General features: G+C 34.8%; 1 protein-coding gene across 3 annotated transcripts in view; it reads right to left on the bottom strand.

The window, feature by feature from the left end:
- The window catches only part of LOC149797909 (protein diaphanous homolog 2-like), a 150,650-nt gene that overhangs the window by 73,386 nt on the left and 59,293 nt on the right, over nt 1-17,971 (bottom strand). For all 3 annotated transcript variants that reach the window (XR_016421915.1, XM_089962955.1, XM_089962954.1), the window contains exons 11-16: nt 16,035-16,153; nt 14,474-14,643; nt 8,512-8,913; nt 7,574-7,685; nt 3,872-3,964; nt 624-820 (exon numbers count right to left, since the gene is read on the bottom strand). Coding sequence is in view for 2 of the 3 variants with exons in the window: in XM_089962955.1 (XP_089819081.1) it covers nt 624-820; nt 3,872-3,964; nt 7,574-7,685; nt 8,512-8,913; nt 14,474-14,643; nt 16,035-16,153 (1,093 nt within the window). In the remaining variant the exon portion in view is untranslated. The remainder of the gene's footprint in view (nt 1-623; nt 821-3,871; nt 3,965-7,573; nt 7,686-8,511; nt 8,914-14,473; nt 14,644-16,034; nt 16,154-17,971) is intronic.

Below are 17,971 nucleotides of genomic sequence, written 5' to 3'. Positions count from 1 at the left end.
TAGAACATTTGCCTCGGTTGTGGGAGGTTGTTTGTTTGAAACCCTGGCCGCGTCATACCAAAGGCTTATAAAAATGGTACTACTAAGCATTAAACGGTTAGTGTTAGGACTGGTCGGCCTGGTGTCAGGATAATGTGACTGGGTGGAACATCATGCTACATGTCTGTGGCATGATGCCTCAGTTCTAGACATCAATATAAACTGCCACACTGCAGACATCATAGCGATATGACTGAAAAATTTGTTAAGGCTCAGTTAAAAATCCATGTCACACACACACAAACACTAAATGTGGATTCAGTTATTATACTGACACCAGTCTTGCTAGACTGATCTGGAATATGATGGATATTTTCACATGTCAAATCCCAAGTACCTGCTTGTGAAAAGAACAAAATAGGTTAAAAAAGTTGTGTCTCATCTACAATCCATGATATGATATACCCCTCCACATTAATGTTTGTATAAGCTTTAAAAATCTTCAAAAAATTACTTTAACAATGAAGATAGCCACTATGCCATCACCACTGGAAATAATACCCTGTCTCATTATCTACAAATGCAAGCAAAGCTAAATGTGAGAGTGTATTATACATAAGGAAATACAGTAAATAAACACTGACTGTCACTGCAAACTGTTCTGGTTCTGCCAGTTCATCATAGAGATCTTTCATGCCAGCAAGCTGGTTCATCTGTTCTGGCTCAGGCATGTATTTGATTAACTGTTCTATCATGGCTGATGTCAAATTTTCCTCATCCATCTCCAAAATACGTCGCTTTATCTCCTTGTAGGGTATCTTAATGGAACCCAGAAGAATAGCTGAAAGAAAAAAAATTTAAAAATGTTTTTCAAAGGCAACTTAAACCTGAGTTAATTCTATATACCAGCTCAATTCAGCATGCCTGTGAAGTAAATAGGCTTTATTTTATCCTCAAGTCAACAATACTGTGAAATAAATACACTATTTTGTATCTTCAAGTCAATATGCAATATGCCTGTTAAGTTTGGTGATGGTATGTATGTGCGTGTGTTTTGGGTTTTTAATGTAGCTTTTAAAAAATTTCATTCAAATCGATGCAGTGTGTGCAGTGTTGCAGTTTACAGTGATGTCTAGCATTAAGGCATCATGCCACAGACATGGGGAAGCACACTGACTGGTGGTGATGGTGCTGGTGACCACCCCCAAGAGAAAGAGGTGGTGGAGGTGGTGGTCCACCTCCAAAACTCAGGGGTAGAGGAGGTTGATGATAGGGACCGCTACCAAAGGAAGGAGGTAAAGGTGGGCGAGAAGTAAGGGAGAGTGAAGAAAACACTGTTCAAGTCCACTCAGTCAGAAAAGTAGTAAAACCTCTATATACATGTACATTTTGTTATTGTTTGGTATACTGTACAGTTTGTTATTGTTTGGTATACTGTACAGTTTGTTATTGTTTGGAATACTGTACAGTTTGCATGGAAAATGTACACGATTGCAAATGCAAAGGTAAAGTCTTAGTGTTCTCCTATGCAAAATATATGGTATCTCTCCTACTACAACTTTATGTCAACTCATACTGGTCACAGACACTGCCTCCTAGCCCCGCTTTACCTTCTTGATGGGACCTGATACAGCTTCTTAAAATCATACAGTTTCCCATGATTAGTAATATTTACTGTTACCATATATACTTGCGTATAAACCCATCTGCATATAAGCCAACCCCAACCAAACCCGCGCTCTCTCAGGGTTGGCATGTATGATTATTACAATGAAATGGTATAAGTTTATAAATTTGTTTGAAAAGTCAAGAAATTGATTTTATTTTCTGTTTTCTTATTGTTTCTGCCTAATTCAGATTTTTGTTTGGACGATGACAAGAACTGAGCATTTGCAAATTGCTGTAACACTACCTCTTCTTTGACTCAAGTTCATATTGTTTGTTTATTCATTAGATGTTTTATATCAATCCACCAGTAATTACATTTTTTATTTTGCCTTGAAACTGTCAATACCTAACTCATTAAAATGTGATTCCAGTATGACAACAATGAACAACAATATGGTTTGGTTCAACACTTGCATTTAGGTTAGTGAGTGTATTTACGTAATGGTGCCACCGCATGTACATTGCAGGTTTGTACATGCAGTGAATGAAGCACATTCCACTGAATGAAGTACATCCCTTCAATTCAAATCATAGGCACCACTGCACTCAACTTTAATAATATCTCCAAAATACAATAATGAAGTTTCAGAAATAATACTTCAAATTAGGCTAATACTGCACAAACTGAATTTTAGTTTGCACTGATGTAAGCAAGCTTACAATGTTTTACAAAAATACAGTAATCATGCTAATATTATGGAGTGAAAGGCAATTACACTTCAAAGTACTGGTAAAATTGCTGGTCAAAATTCCCTCTTAATCCAAGCCAGTTTCATGGTTTTAATGATTAAATGGCCTGTACTGCTGTCAGAAAACGTAAGAAAAATCAGCCAGTTATAAACAAAGGAGACACCTGAAACATCCAGCTTTCATTGTGAGGAAAATTGATTTTCTTCAGCCTAAAATATACTGATGATGATTATAGTTATTCAGAATTTTAGCCTTTATTATTGCCATTCTTTCATGAACATGTAACAGTTATGCTGGTTATGTGCCTTGCACAATTAAACGTGTGTACCTTTTCATAAAGATTACCTCAATTCGTAGGATTGCTTATATCACTGAAACAAAGTAAATCGTGAGCACATGGATCAGTGTAAATGAAGCAGGTATTAATGACTAGCTGAAAAGTTAACTGGAATAATGTGTTTTGGCGAAACAATGAATAAAACAAAATCTGCATCTAATATGGGAATAAATAAGGATTAAAGTGACGCTATGCACAATTTGCACTATGTAAGTACTTTACAATATAGTACAGCCTGGTCTCCTGGATAAACTCAAATTATGAAGTCTTTATTTACCTTTATTTAATTTAATGTTGGAGAAATCTGAACAAATAAACATGCAAAATAATAACAAAAGCAATCATAGTAGTGTTAGGACAAAGAAAAAAGGTTTTATTCGTGTCTCAAGATTTACAGCCATTAGGGAAGTCAACAACAAAAACAACTTAAAAACTTTCAAGTTTAGACCTTGGCCCGTGGATATGCCAACCTCCCTTCTTCCATGCCTTTATTTTTTCTAAAATTATTCAGCTTATACATGAGTATATATGGTACACTGTTAATATTATGGAGTGAAATTGTACATGCACTGAATGAAGTACATTCTGCTGAATAAAGGACATCCATTCGATTCCTGTTTACACTGTCCAGTTTACTGCTGTGTAAAGTGTGCTCAAGTGTTCATCAGCTACACATGCACAGACTGACAGATGGGACAAATAAATTATGTTAGCTTCACAAAATTAACTTTGAATAAATCATACAACTTCATTGTAAACTATAAATTTGTTTACGAACTTGAATGCCCCACCACAGCATGTGGGAAAATGACCAAACACAGAATTTAAATTGACCGATTGACCAATTGAAATGGGTACCATAAGTAATCACTGTTAAGTTGGGTCCAAACAAAAAATACCGTGATCATTGCAGATCAGAGTTAATCTTGTTTGTTCTACTGATTACTCACAACAAACTGCATAGACCCAGATCTGCCAGTAGATTATGCAATGGTAGACCTGGTATACAGTTTGCAGTTGGACCCGCCTCATAAGCAAGTATATATGGTAACATTATACAACCCAAACATATTCACATTGGGGCATAAAACAAGAAAAAAGTTTTTAAAATTTCACACTTGTCTTATACTTTCCATATGTTGGATTATGCAACAGTCCTCCAATTAAAACCATTGCACATAATAAACAGTTACTTACACAAATTTTGTCCAGCCTTGGGATCCAACACCCTGAGCTCCTTTCCTTTCTTGACGGGTTTTTTCTCTTGAGCTTCATTACTGTCCTTTGAAACTTAAACAATTTACAAATAAAATTTATTACAGAAGTTTACATTTTCTATCCATAAGACTTTCATACATGTATAAAATAGAACTCAAAGAAAACAATGGTTCTGTTCAATCACCATGTCTGTAATGCAAACGTTTATCAAACTTGTCCTGTATTACAACTTTGAAGAACACAACATTTTACCTTTTTGACACTGTGCTGCTGATACCATTGCTGTATACAAGACAAAGTATCATTTATTGAATTTAAAATATTTTAGTACCATACTTCATGTTTATCCTGTGGTCAACTTCAATATAAATCAAAGGATACTTCAACTTACCATTCCAGATCAGTATTCATTACAGATCAATACATATTTATTGCACTTCTTTTGAATTCAACTGTCACATTATCCATTATATATGTTATGTCAACTGAGGGTTCTGCTTGAGAGTAACATGAGATATGTTGTGGGTACAGTATATATCATTTAACAACTAAAGGGCAATAACTGCAGTATAGTAAATGTAGAAAAGAGGCATTACCTGGGTAAAAGATAAAGACATTCATATTCAATTCAAATTTTGCTGATTGTGGAACACTTTTGTGTTAAATAAAAATTTAGAATAGTCCCATCATTTCAGAAAATGCAGAATGATCTGATGTTCAAGTGGCAGCAAACAAGATACGCATGTCTTAAGTAAAATGATGCAATGTTGACGGAAATAAAAAATGAGAGTAAGCAGATATTCTTTTCTTCAAAAAAATACAACCCCCAAAAAGATGTATAAATTTCAAGCGATGGATAAGAGTTGAAAACTAAGGTATAATTCTGAATGATTTTAATTCAACACTGGATTTTTAAAAAAAAAACTGTTTGACATCTATAATTAACTTAAATAGGGTCCAACTGCATACTGCACAGACAAAGACCTGCTGTTGCATAATGTTCTGGCAGATCTGGGTCTATGCAGTTTGTTAGGAGTAATCAGTATAACAAACAACCCTGATCAACTGGTACATTATGTGATGGCAGATCTTGGTCTATGCTGCTTTCAGTTGGACTCGAAAGAGAACTCTCCTGTGGTTGACAGGTGAATAGGTCTGACAGCTTACTATTGGCCATTCACTGGATAAACAGTCAGGCCAACACACACTATTACAAATGTATAATCTGATGTCTGGTTAAATTGTCAAGCCAACCCTCACAATTACAAATGTATAATGAGACAGTTGGAGAAAAAGCCAAGCCAACCTTCACAATTATAAATATATTATCTGATATCCAATGAAATGATACAATTGTGAATAATTGCAGTCACTTGTTCCCATCCATGGCATTGCATGCAATCTGATTAATGAGAAAAGACTGTACATATACCGGATTGTATAGCTGTGTGGATTCAAGAATAATTTTAATGAATGGATTTAAAAACTTATAGGATTTTTTTAAAAAAAATTAAAATTAAGGTTAGTACAAAAAACAAGTCCCTTAAATGGGACTGGTGCTCTATTTGGTCAAAGTGAATTTCCAGGAATCCTAAGGAAAACAATTTCTTCTTTTTTAACTTCTGAGTATTGAAACCATGTCTAATATTCTTAAGCAATAACAAGATTTCCAAATTGGATGTTGTGGTGGTAATATCAGATGTAAGACTAGCATAATTTCATTCAAGACCAACTATACATCATTATGCATCATTAGGTGAGATGTCTATTTTTACCCTCCATTCTGATGTAAGACTAGCATAATTTCATTCAAGACCAACCATACATCATTATGCATCGTTAGGTGAGATGTCTATTTTTACCCTCCATTCCGCTGTAAGACTGGCATAATTTCATTCAAGACCAACTATACATCATTATGCATCTTTAGGTGAGATGTCTATTTTTACCCCCCATTAAGAAGCAGCTGTAACATGATTTTTAAGATGGCTTTTTTTGGGCAAACTTACTGGATTTTTAAGACTGACACCATTTTCACTCAAGACAAACTAGATATTGTAGGAAGTCTTTAGGTGAAAAGCTTGTCTTGATACAGCCATATATTGAGGAGGAGTGGCCACCAGATTTTTAATAAGGCAACCATGGTGGCCATATTGAATGTCAGATCAACATCATTTTCAAATAGGATCATCTGGATGCCATAAATTTATTCGGGTGAATACGCCATGATTTCCCATTCAGGAAGAGTAGCAATAGCAAGATTTCCAAGATTGCTGGCAAGGCAGCCATTTTTTATGTCAGTTCAGTTCACCGAGGCCCAACTAGACATCCTAAGTAGTCTGAAAAAAACAATGTCAATAAGACCAACATCCATCCAGGAGGAGTAGCAATAACAAAATTTTCTAGTTGGCTGCTATGGCATTCATAATGGACATCAGACTGGCACCATTTTCATTTAGGCCCAACAAGACATCATAAAAAGTCTTTCAGTGAAAACCCCATGTTGATGCAAGCATCCATTCAAGAGAAGAAACAACAATAAGATTTTCAAGCTGGCCAATGCGTAGGGCATACTGGATGTCAGATTGGCACCATTTTCATTTTTGGACAAACTAGATCTTGGGATAAATGTGTGTGTAAAGTTTCATGGCAATCCTCTGAGTAGTTTAAGACCAATAGTGATAACAAACTTCTGATAGATGTTGAATGACTGACAGATGTTGAATGACTGACAGGGACAACATGCAATCTGACAATCTCTATGGTCTATGACCAATAGAGCTAACAAAAGATAATGACCTAGAGGTACTGCCAACAGGTGACCCTACTACCCTAAGTTTGCTTGGCAGGTTCCTATTAAAACAGTTTACTCAGCAGAAACTAAACTGACCTAGTCAGATGTCAAATGATGAACTCTTCCAAAGTCCTGTCTATATAAATCTGCATATCAAATATAATTTAAATAGATTTAAATAGTTTTATTATGCACCAATGAAAATGTGTGACAGACAATTAGGAACCAATAATTCAATCAAATTTTGGCACTGGGCAGAGACATCTGAAATCATCCAAGATCATATGAACACAAAACTCCCCAGCAAGTTTGCTAAGAATCCAAAGCTAATAAATAGTGCTCTTGCATCGAATGAAATCAGGTACACTAGATGATCCTGTAACTCCCCAAAATACCACGATAACAATAAAACTCTTACTGGATCTCAGCAATACAAAGCTGCCAACAAAACTGGCTGAACAAAATATAATATATAAAAATATTTAAAATAACAAAATATCTACTCAAGTTATGCTACAAAAAATATCAATTGAAAAGACAGAAAACAAAATAATGACATATAATGCTGAAAATCCACATCACCCACATCACTCAAATAATAAAGCTGCACATCAAAATTGAATCATGTCTGGTAGTTAACTGTAAAAGAAAAAAGGATTTACAATCAAGGGACATAACTCTAATATATGATAAAGTAGAATGCAGACAAACTCTTTTAATGACAAGGACGACATGATTGCTGTTAGGCTCCAACCAACTGAAGTGGCCCTAATGAAAGGAAAAATGCCATAAATCTGTCTGTAAACAGATTCCACCATCAATAAAGAAAAGTTCAGTTTCAAGCCCCCTAGGAATGTCATATGTTGTTGTACTAGTTGTCAAATTACCTGTTTTGGTCGAAAAGTTTTCCACCAATTCACTCAGAAGGTCATCAGACTCAAACTTTTCCTCATTAGCCTTTACCCAAAATGAATCTTTCTCCAAAAGACGGACATTTACCTGCCAAATAGTCATAATGTAAAATGTGTCAATTCATGAAGACAAATGGAAGGACACTGAAACATTCAAAATGAGAGCAAGAAAATTTATATAAATTTATAAGATGGAAATTATTTATCTAGCACAAAGGTTGGCATCACTCTCTCTGTACTCCATCTCTAACTTGTAAACTATGCTGAATTTATAAATGTTAAATTGTACATGCTTATAACTGATTACACTAAAAAAAAATTCTTAAGGGAGGGGGAGAATATCAACATTCATGGTTCAGTAAACCTGGCACTTTCAGTCATGCATAAATTCTTGGATTAGGGAATAGGTCCTTGATTGCTTCCTGGTAAGATTCATTGTTCATTGCATCTTTAAATTTATGGTCAATAGCAATATGAAATCCACAAAACTTTGTAACATATAATACTTGTTTAAAAGTCAGATCAAACTTAAATGACACAGACATTGATTTGCCATTACATAATGCTCCTGCAGATCAGGGTCTGTCTTGTTTGTTCTACTGATTAGCCCAACCAACTGCACAGACCCAGATTTCCTGGCATATTATGTGCAGTTTGGCGTTGGATCTGAGTGAGTACCCTGTATAAAATAGTGAATTCAAAATATCAGAAAAATTGGAACTCCACAACATCAAGGATTCAACAGCATTTTAAGCATCCAACCTGATCATGTGACAGTCATGTGACCCAGATGTACTCTGCATTTATCTATCCTCCATAATATTTCAATTGAAAGGTCACTAAAAAAATAACTGATCAACCTTGATTCAGCAATAATGCAAAAACTCTCATTCACAAAAATTACTCAAATGTACCTTATTCCAGTTAATCCTCTTGGTTGCAGTATTGATGTTATATTTCTTCTTAGGCTGCATGCCATGGGGAAGCACAGTGACTGGTGGTGATGGCGCCGATAAAGGACTAAGTGCACCAGGCATAGGAGGGGGAGGGGGGCCCATCCCAGGGGGTGGAGGGCCTAGCCCTGGAGGGGGTGGAGGAGGAGGTGGGCCTCCTCCTGGTGGCGGGGGCGGGCGAGGGGGACCACTTCCAGGGGGAAGAGGGGGTGGAGGTGGAGGTGGTGGTCCACCTCCAGAAATTAGGGGTGGAGGAGGTGGAGGTGGGGGACCACCACCAAAGGAAGGAGGTAAAGGTGGGGGAGGAGGTCCTACTCCCCTATTTATTGCATTGGATATTTTATTTCCAACATCTTCATTTATCTGAAATGAATTTAAAAGAAAAACTTTAAATTCAGAAGTAAAATGTTACTTTTTGTGCATACCAATTCATAGAATTTTTCAAACATGAAAGTGGAATTTTCAGCAAATGCTTTTAGTAATTTCACAGAATCCTTAAACAGATGGCATCTCTGTTCAAGGTCATAAAACACTATATGCACAGAACATCCAGAACTTCCCCTGATAACATTTAACATTTATCTGATCCAATGTCACAATAAAATATGTACTATACTTAAAGTAGAAGCAGTCAGCTAACAACACTGGACTTGATGCTTAACTCATTAGGGCTAAAACCATAATTTTGCATCACGAGATACTGGTAGTGCCCAGGTTCCAGGGTCCGTGTTGTCATCACATTTCATGATAAACCCCTTGTAAGTGGAATTAAAGAAAAGAACAAAGAAGTAGCTTTGCAGTGCTAAGTATTATCGATTTTCTATGCAATTCATAAAATAACCTCCATTTTTGAGGCCAGATTTATTTAGGCAAGGAAAAATGACAGTTCTAACTTTTCATCCAGATTTTAGACTTTCTCTCATTAATTTCAAGCAGACCTGACTAAACATCACAAGGACAGAAACATCTTTGAGAAAAACTATGAATAAATTTTGGATCTGGGGTAAAAAGAAGGCCTGTAGGCATAAATCATGTATCTGATAAGTAATACAATCATTTATCCAATCAGTAATAAAATCATGTATCCAATAAGTAATACAATAATGTATCCAATAAGTAATGCAATCATGTATCCAATAAGTAATACAATCATGTATCCAATAAGTAATAAAGTCATGGATCCAATAAATAATAAAATCATGGATCCAATAAGTAATGCAATCATGTATCCAATAAGTAATGCAATTATGTATCCAATAAGTAATAAAGCCATGGATCCAATAAATAATAAAATCATGGATCCAATAAGTAATAAAATCATGGATACAATAAGTAATAAAATCATGAATCAAATAAGTAATAAAGTCATGGATCCAATAAGTAATACAATCGTGTATCCAATAAGTAATAAAATCATGGATCCAATAAGTAATAAAATCATGGATCCAATAAGTAATACAGTAAGTTCAAAATTTCACCCGTTTCCTCAAGCCAGGTGAAAATGCCAAACTAAAACAACTTCTACATATCAAAGCATACAAAACTTTCTCTGAATCAAATATGCTTGGATTAATCTGAAGTAAGAACACTTTGTCTTTTCAACCATCTTAAGTGAAAATGAACATAACGCCCCCCCCAGCCTTAATGAGATAAAATTTAATTGTTTTGCATAATATGAATGCATCAAGAAAATGACTTATCTGCTTTTATGTGCAAAATATGCTTCTTATCTTGAGTTCTTATTGTCCATCGACTATTTACAAGCTAAAAAGGATTTTCCAGGAATTGAATATCAGTGCTATTTTCATTTAGGATTAACTACATATAATAAGTCTTTTGGTAAAAGTCCTATGTCAATATAACCAATCATTTAGGATTAACTACATATAATAAGAAGTCTTTTGGTAAAAGCCCTATGTCAATATAACCAATCATTTAGGATTAACTACATATAATAATAAGTCTTTTGGTAAAAGTCCTATGTCAATATAACCAATCATTTAGGATTAACTACATATAATAATAAGTCTTTTGGTAAAAGTCCTATGTCAATATAACCAATCATTTAGGATTAACTACATATAATAATAAGTCTTTTGGTAAAAGCCCTATGTCAATATAACCAATCATTTAGGATTAACTACATATAATAATAAGTCTTTTGGTAAAAGTCCTATGTCAATATAACCAATCATTTAGGATTAACTACATATAATGAGAAGTCTTGGTAAAAGCCCTATGTCAATATAACCAATCATTTAGGATTAACTATATATAATAAGAAGTCTTTTGGTAAAAGCCCTATGTCAATATAACCAATCATTTAGGATTAACTACATATAATAATAAGTCTTTTGGTAAAAGCCCTATGTCAATATAACCAATCATTTAGGATTAACTACATATAATAGTAAGTCTTTTGGTAAAAGTCCTATGTCAATATAACCAATCATTTAGGATTAACTACATATAATGAGAAGTCTTTTGGTAAAAGCCCTATGTCAATATAACCAATCATTTAGGATTAACTATATATAATAAGAAGTCTTTAAGCCCTATGTCAATATAACCAATCATTTTGGAGGAGTACCAATGAATGATTAAAAGATGGCTACCAGGTCAGTTCAGCAACATTTTTCACTTAAGATCATATAGATGTCATAAGCCTTTTGCTGAATATCCATTGTTGATATGTGTTCTATTTAGAATGAAAAGCAATAAAAAGATTTTCAAGATGACTATCATGGTGGCCGTACTCAGCACTGTGTCTAAGATTTAGTAATTTTGGGTACTGTACCGCCTTAAAGATGAGAAAAAAGGAACCAATCTAATTATAGTTGAGTCTAAAACTGAAAACAGTAATGTTATATATAGTGCTTTATTCATCACCTTTGAATCAATCACAGATACTATACATCATTTAAAAAAATGAAATATATTACTATTTGACAAACTTTTCAGAGGAAAAGTATGTACTTGTTAGCTAATGTCTGCTTATAATGTTAGGGCACAGTTTATGACTGGGACAGATTTTTTAAACTTGACCTTCATCAAGTCTGCCAGATGAGGATGGAATATGTGCACTAAAAAAGAAAGTCATGATAACGGATTTATCATTTAAGGGTGGGTGGGTAGGATTTGTTTTGAAACAAATCATTCAGGTCCTCTATATGCTTGAAAACAACATGAGCACCACTTAGTACAAAAAAATAAAACTAATTATACAAGGGGTGAAGCAATTAATTGATGTATCAATATTTTTTCACACTGATAATCATATCAATGCAAGAGGTGATGGCTCAATACAAAATGATACTTATGCTATACAAGTTATGTTAATTTTCTGTAGTAATGAATAATAATTAGTCATTTGCCTTTTCATCCTGTAATTTAATAATATAGCAGGCACACACATTAATTTACGTCAGTAACAAAGAAAACTACTGACTGCACCCACTTGCTTTCTTCAGATTAGTAAACACGGGGTTACTCTCTAATTTAGAATCTATCCCAACCCCCTTTTCAAACTCCATGCTGATTATTTTGTCCTGTCAATATGCTCAGCTATCTGCATTCAAATTAAACTGTAATCAATTACCTTGTCATTCATGTCCTTATCCTAATGTATATTTCATATTCTCTGCACTATTCAGAGCCATTGTGTTAAAACAAAGATTATGCCTTTCCACTGCATATAACAAGGGGTGGGGGTTGGTACAAGGTGAACCAAAAGGTCTAATTGTTCCTGGGTAGGATTTGAAAGAAAGATTTCCACTTTTGATGACAATGTAGAGAAAAGATTGCTGATCTCACTAAAGATTGCAAAATTTAAAATATAATACATGGGATTTTAAAAAATTCAAAAACAGGGAATTCAAATTTAAAAAAACAAAGTTTAATTAAATATTTTAGCCAAAATTCATATATCCCAAGGACAAGCAATCCAATTTCTTTGTTACATGTTTAGACTCTCATAAACAGTAACAAGAAAAAAGTGAAGACAACAAGCTTCATAAAATTTAACAAATAATTTATTTCCCATGCAAAACAAGGTAAAAATGAGGAAAAGAACTTGTGGTTTTAAGAATCAATCCAAAAACTAATCCAAGAATTACAAATTAGAAGTCCTAGTAATAAAATATTCTAATGAATTTGAGTTCAAGTCTGGACAGAAATCCAAAATGGAAGGTGATGACATATGCCATAGTCGGTAAAGTTCTGAAGTGTCAACATTTCTTTGTTGAACCACAGAAAATAATATTCTGTTTTGAATTACAAATAAAATTTCAATAAATGTCTTTGTCCAAGAAATCTGTATGAGCACTTAAATATTCCCAGGGAAAAGAATTAATCTCTTAGAATTCAAACAATTTGAAGAAAAAATTGAACTCCAACTGACAAAAACACCTTATGTCCAAGTGTTTAAAAGCCCAACTGAAATTATTTCTGAAAACATCACTACTAAATCTGGCTACTGCGCAAAACAGGCACCCGGATAAGGGTCAACCCTCCAGTAAAACCAGAATATCGAAATAATTGCAACATGTTTAAAGTCACGTACTCCCAGTACAACCTAAATTTCACTCTATAAATCCCAAACTAAGAATGAATAAAAAAAATAAAAAAAGGAAGTTGTTTGCTTCAGCCCTTACTGATTCTGACTCTGACAAGGTCAGGAACTAGGTCAGCAATTGACACAAAGTTCTAATATTAGATTTTCAAAAAACTAAACTGAATTTCTGGAAAATATCAAATCCAGTAAATAAAATTACATTGCCATAGCGTGTAATGGAATAATAATTTTTTTTTTTAAAGAAATTAAATCAAATATACATAACTGAAAGATAACACCATAATGCCTTCTAAATTTAAGTGAAGACATGAAATTGGTAATAAAATGTTTAAACAGAACTCATGTTGCAAAACAAATGGCATGATGACCAAGGTGAGGGTCAACATCTTACACTGTAGGACTAATAAAAGTAATAGTGACATATCGTTCAACAAAAAATTTTGGTCTATGTTTTCAAAGTTGAAATGTACCTGTTAAAACAAACTAGTGAATCCTGTCTTGGATAAACTGCTTGTTATTAACTCGAGATCAAGTCTGTCACTCATTCCATTGGTATTGATAAGATCAAACTCCAGTTGCAATTTCCATTTATAAAGATTGCATTATTATCACGTAAGCACGTGAGAAAGTGAGAGCATTATGTAAGATTTTAAAGTGGTTTCCAATGGCCGTATCACCATTAGTTCTTATGTTGTCTGGTTGCTTCAAATTGAAAATGGTACCAATCTAACATTCTGTATGTAGGACTGCATCAGAGATGCTCTATGGTGTAAATCTCACTAATATAAAAAATGTTGTGCATAATGTTTGAATCTCTGCAGCACAAGATCCCATGTTGATATGACCATCCATTTATAAGTAGTGATACGATTTTTAAGATGGTCGACTTGGCATCAATTTCATTTAGGACCAACTTAGGCATCATAAAAAGACGTTTGTTGAAAACCCCAGTGTACAGAGGTAACAAGATCTGGCCAATCTGACTGTCATATTGATTTTCAAGTGCCACCATATTCATTTATGACTGACAAGACCTTGGGATGAATGTCTGTGCAAAGTTTCATAGCAATCCTCCAGTAGTTAAGGAGGAGTCAGTAGCAATAACAAACTTGTGCTAATGGTTTGATTAACAACAGACAATTACATATGCTATTCTGGGCAGGCAATGACCAGTAGAGCTAATATAATCAGGGACTTTGGAAAGCCGAATCATAAACTGGTGCTAAGATTTATAAAACTTGCTTAAGAACATCATCTTAAGATTACAAAGGTCTACAAGATATAACAAAAATTCAACTTGTTTTGCAATTTCATTGTGTTCAATTTTGTATATTAACTTCAATGCCTTACCCTGACTTTAAGATTGGCTAATTCAGCCTCTAACTGCTTGACTTTTTCTTCCAGAGTTGAAACTTTGGCCTCTGACTCCTGTTTGGCAGTCAATGATGCTTCATATTTGGATGTCATCTCGATTATACTGACTTCTGTGTCCTCAAACTTGGACTTTTCTGCTAAACTACCTAAAAACAAGAAAAAGGGATGGATAGAGCTTTAGAGAACAGACCTGTCCAATGTAAACAAAGGGCAGATTCAAACTGACTTACCCAGGAAATTGAAAAAAATGAATTATCAATTACAGAAAACACCTTTCCCAGGTACTGATTATCTGAACTTTCAAATTATGCAAAATACTGGAAATATATCCCATATATGCAAATTTAAAAAATAATTAAAAAAATCACTACAATTGACAAAACACAATTTTTCAAGTACTTTTATAAGTTCAGATACAAGACAGTTTATCATGAAACGTTTTCTGATCTAATCAATTTGTCTAACATTAAATTTGTCTCTCCTGCAAATAACATTCATTATATTAAGAAGGAAGATTAGGGACAAATATTACTTAAAACACTTACTTCCTTCTAAGCTGGAAAGCTATAAGCATGCTTTCTCACATACCCACACTGGCTGAGCCCAAGACTCGAGCCCAAGCAGACATAGGTGAGATGGCAGTTATCACCAAAGGTAAGCACTTCGGCCCACTCTGCCACTTGGGGCCCCCGAACTACAGAGGAATAATTACAAGTATTTTTTTAAATATGCTACTTTTTCTTGGGGCATAAGATTAAGAAACAGACCTTAAATTTGACTTGATGGAAATTTTAATGCAGGAGATAATTCAGGGAAGAGAAAATGTGAAATGTTTTATGAAAGTGGGGCCAGATCTTTAAATCTGTTTACTGCTATTTGATTTACTGTCAGATGACCAGTTCTTGCTGTGTACTAATTGTCATAACAGGGATTATATGTCACTAATATATTGCAAACTTTCCTCATTATGTGTACCTTTGAAAGTATCTTACAAAATTATAGTTTAATGGTATGCATAACAAGCAAACATTTGCAATCTATTCATGAGATATTAACCAAATGGTATCAACTGATATGCAGGGAGAACCAATCTGTGACCACCATACATGTACATATTGTTCCAAGTCTCTAACATCACTCTAATGATGACATCTTTCACTATTACAATGGATGATGTCAGACTCAATTGCCAATTAAAACGCTTAAGTTTTGCTGTCCCAAACATAGGGAAATATTTGCTGGTGAAGACTGCATGGAAAATATGTTAAATTTGCAAGTAACTTTTATGAGACTGGAGACAACATTGGACTGGGATTCAGAGATGATATTAAAGCTAAAACAATAACTTAACAAAAAGATAAATAACTAAGCCATATGCAAGTTACAAATTTCCATGTAGCTGTGGTCACTAATTCTTGATCCAAACATGCACCACCCATTGAAAGTGAGCTGGTTCTGATACCATCCATCATAATAAGATCGACAGTCATCTCATGAGTGACATCAGAGACTTGGACTAGTTTATACATATACTTACTTAGCAATGGTTGAACATCAATATTGAATCTCTTGGTATGTCTAAAATCAGGGTCGAGGCCATTTCTGTGTAAGACTATCTGAGTAACACATTCCTCTATTAATTTGTAATACTGTACTCTGTAACAGAAAAATAGAAATACACATTTGTAAGTGGACTTGGAATCCCAGTAGAAGAAAAACAGAGATGAAATATACTATACATTTAAATTCAAGCCCTGCAAATTCCAGATAATTACTGGTCTGCCACAGACATGTAGCATGATGTCCCGCCCTGTCACATTATCCTGACACCAGGTCGACCAGTCCTAACACTAATCTCTTAATGGTGAGTGCCTAGTGAGCAACTGTTAGTACCATTTTTATAAGTCTTTGGTATGACTCGGCCGGGGTTTCAAACCCGTGACCTCCTGCAATTGAGGTGGACGCTCTAACCACTATGACACTGGAGCTGTCTTTAGTTGAAAATAGCAAATATGGATCAATGGACAGATGACCAATAAAGGGCCATGCCATAAACTTCTATAAATGGCCTCAAAAACTTATCAGGTCATCTACTTGCAATCCTTATCTTGTAAAATTTCACTGCCCTAAATATATATGGTTTGTTGGTCCCTGAAAAAAATGAGATCAATACAGCAGTAAAACAACATGCTCATTTCTGCTATCATAAAAATCATCAGAGTCTAAGCACTGGACATGTTCACCTGATGTCAACAGTGTCTACCAAGTTTCAGGTCAATGCACCAAAAGCTGTGGGACCAGTTGTTCACACAAAACATTCTCATATATCACACAAACATTGTAAACCAAATGGTCATAAATTGAAGAGGCCCACAAAGGGATGAGAACTCTGTTGGTAAAAAATGCAGTACAAAAATCTTCATCATGGCCTTTGACCTTTAACCAGACACCATGGATAGAAGATCACTGGATTCACCTCTGATACTGTCTATTAATACCCAACAACTTAAGCTTGCTTTTTTGCATAAGCTCATAAAGTTGAGTCCAACTGCAAACTGCAGAGACCCAGACCTGCCATCACATAATGCGCTGGTAGTTTTTCCTACTATGCATTATGTGATGGCAGGAATAGTCAGTAGAACAAACAAAACAAAGACTGATCTGCAGGCACATTATCCAATGGCAGATCAGGGTCCATGCTGCTTGCACTGAAACCAACTTTTAACTGAATTCATATGGTAATCCATAATTATTAGTATGTTAAAAGATGACACTATTCAAGGTATTCTTAAGATATATCCACAAGCTTGATTTTATAGTTTAAAAAAATCCAGGCTCACAGGCTATCAGAGATAAAATCCCAAATCAAGACATTTGACCCTGAGATCAATACTGGTACTACCAATGGTCTATGTACAAGTCGGAGTTCATACGCTGAATGAAATACAGATATGCTGGCTGCAACCTTTCACTATGACTCCAAGGTCACACTATGACTCCAAGGTGGTTTACAAATTTGTTCACAACAGCATAGACATATAGGTAGTCAGATCTGTACCATTTTCATTCTGGACCAATTAAATACTGCAAGAGGTATATTAGTATCAATACCATCATCCATTCAAGAGAAGCAGTAATTTCTGAGATAGCCACTTTGGTCAGTTTAGCATCATCATATGCTTTGTTGTTGTTGTTGTTAGAGGATTTAATGCCATTTTTCAGCACAAGATAGGCGGCTAGTATCAATGGTGGAGGAATAACCTGGGAAAAAACCCAAAAGAACCAACCAGCCCATGACAAGCTACTGGCAAGCTTTCTCACATACCCACATTGGCCGAGCCTGAGACTCAAACTCATGCAGACAAGGTGAGACGGCAGTGATCCGTGATGGCGAATGCTTTATTTAGACCACTCAGACACTTGGGGACCCCCACCATCATATGCAAGACCAGTTGTATAATATAGTGTTTTAGT

The sequence above is a fragment of the Sinohyriopsis cumingii genome, chromosome 6 (genome assembly GCF_028554795.1).
Source record: "Sinohyriopsis cumingii isolate HCF-2022 chromosome 6, ASM2855479v2, whole genome shotgun sequence".
Classification (NCBI taxonomy): Eukaryota; Metazoa; Mollusca; class Bivalvia; order Unionida; family Unionidae; genus Sinohyriopsis; species Sinohyriopsis cumingii.
The sequence above is the reverse complement of the archived record's forward strand: the minus strand, read 5'-3'. Positions and strand labels throughout refer to the sequence as shown.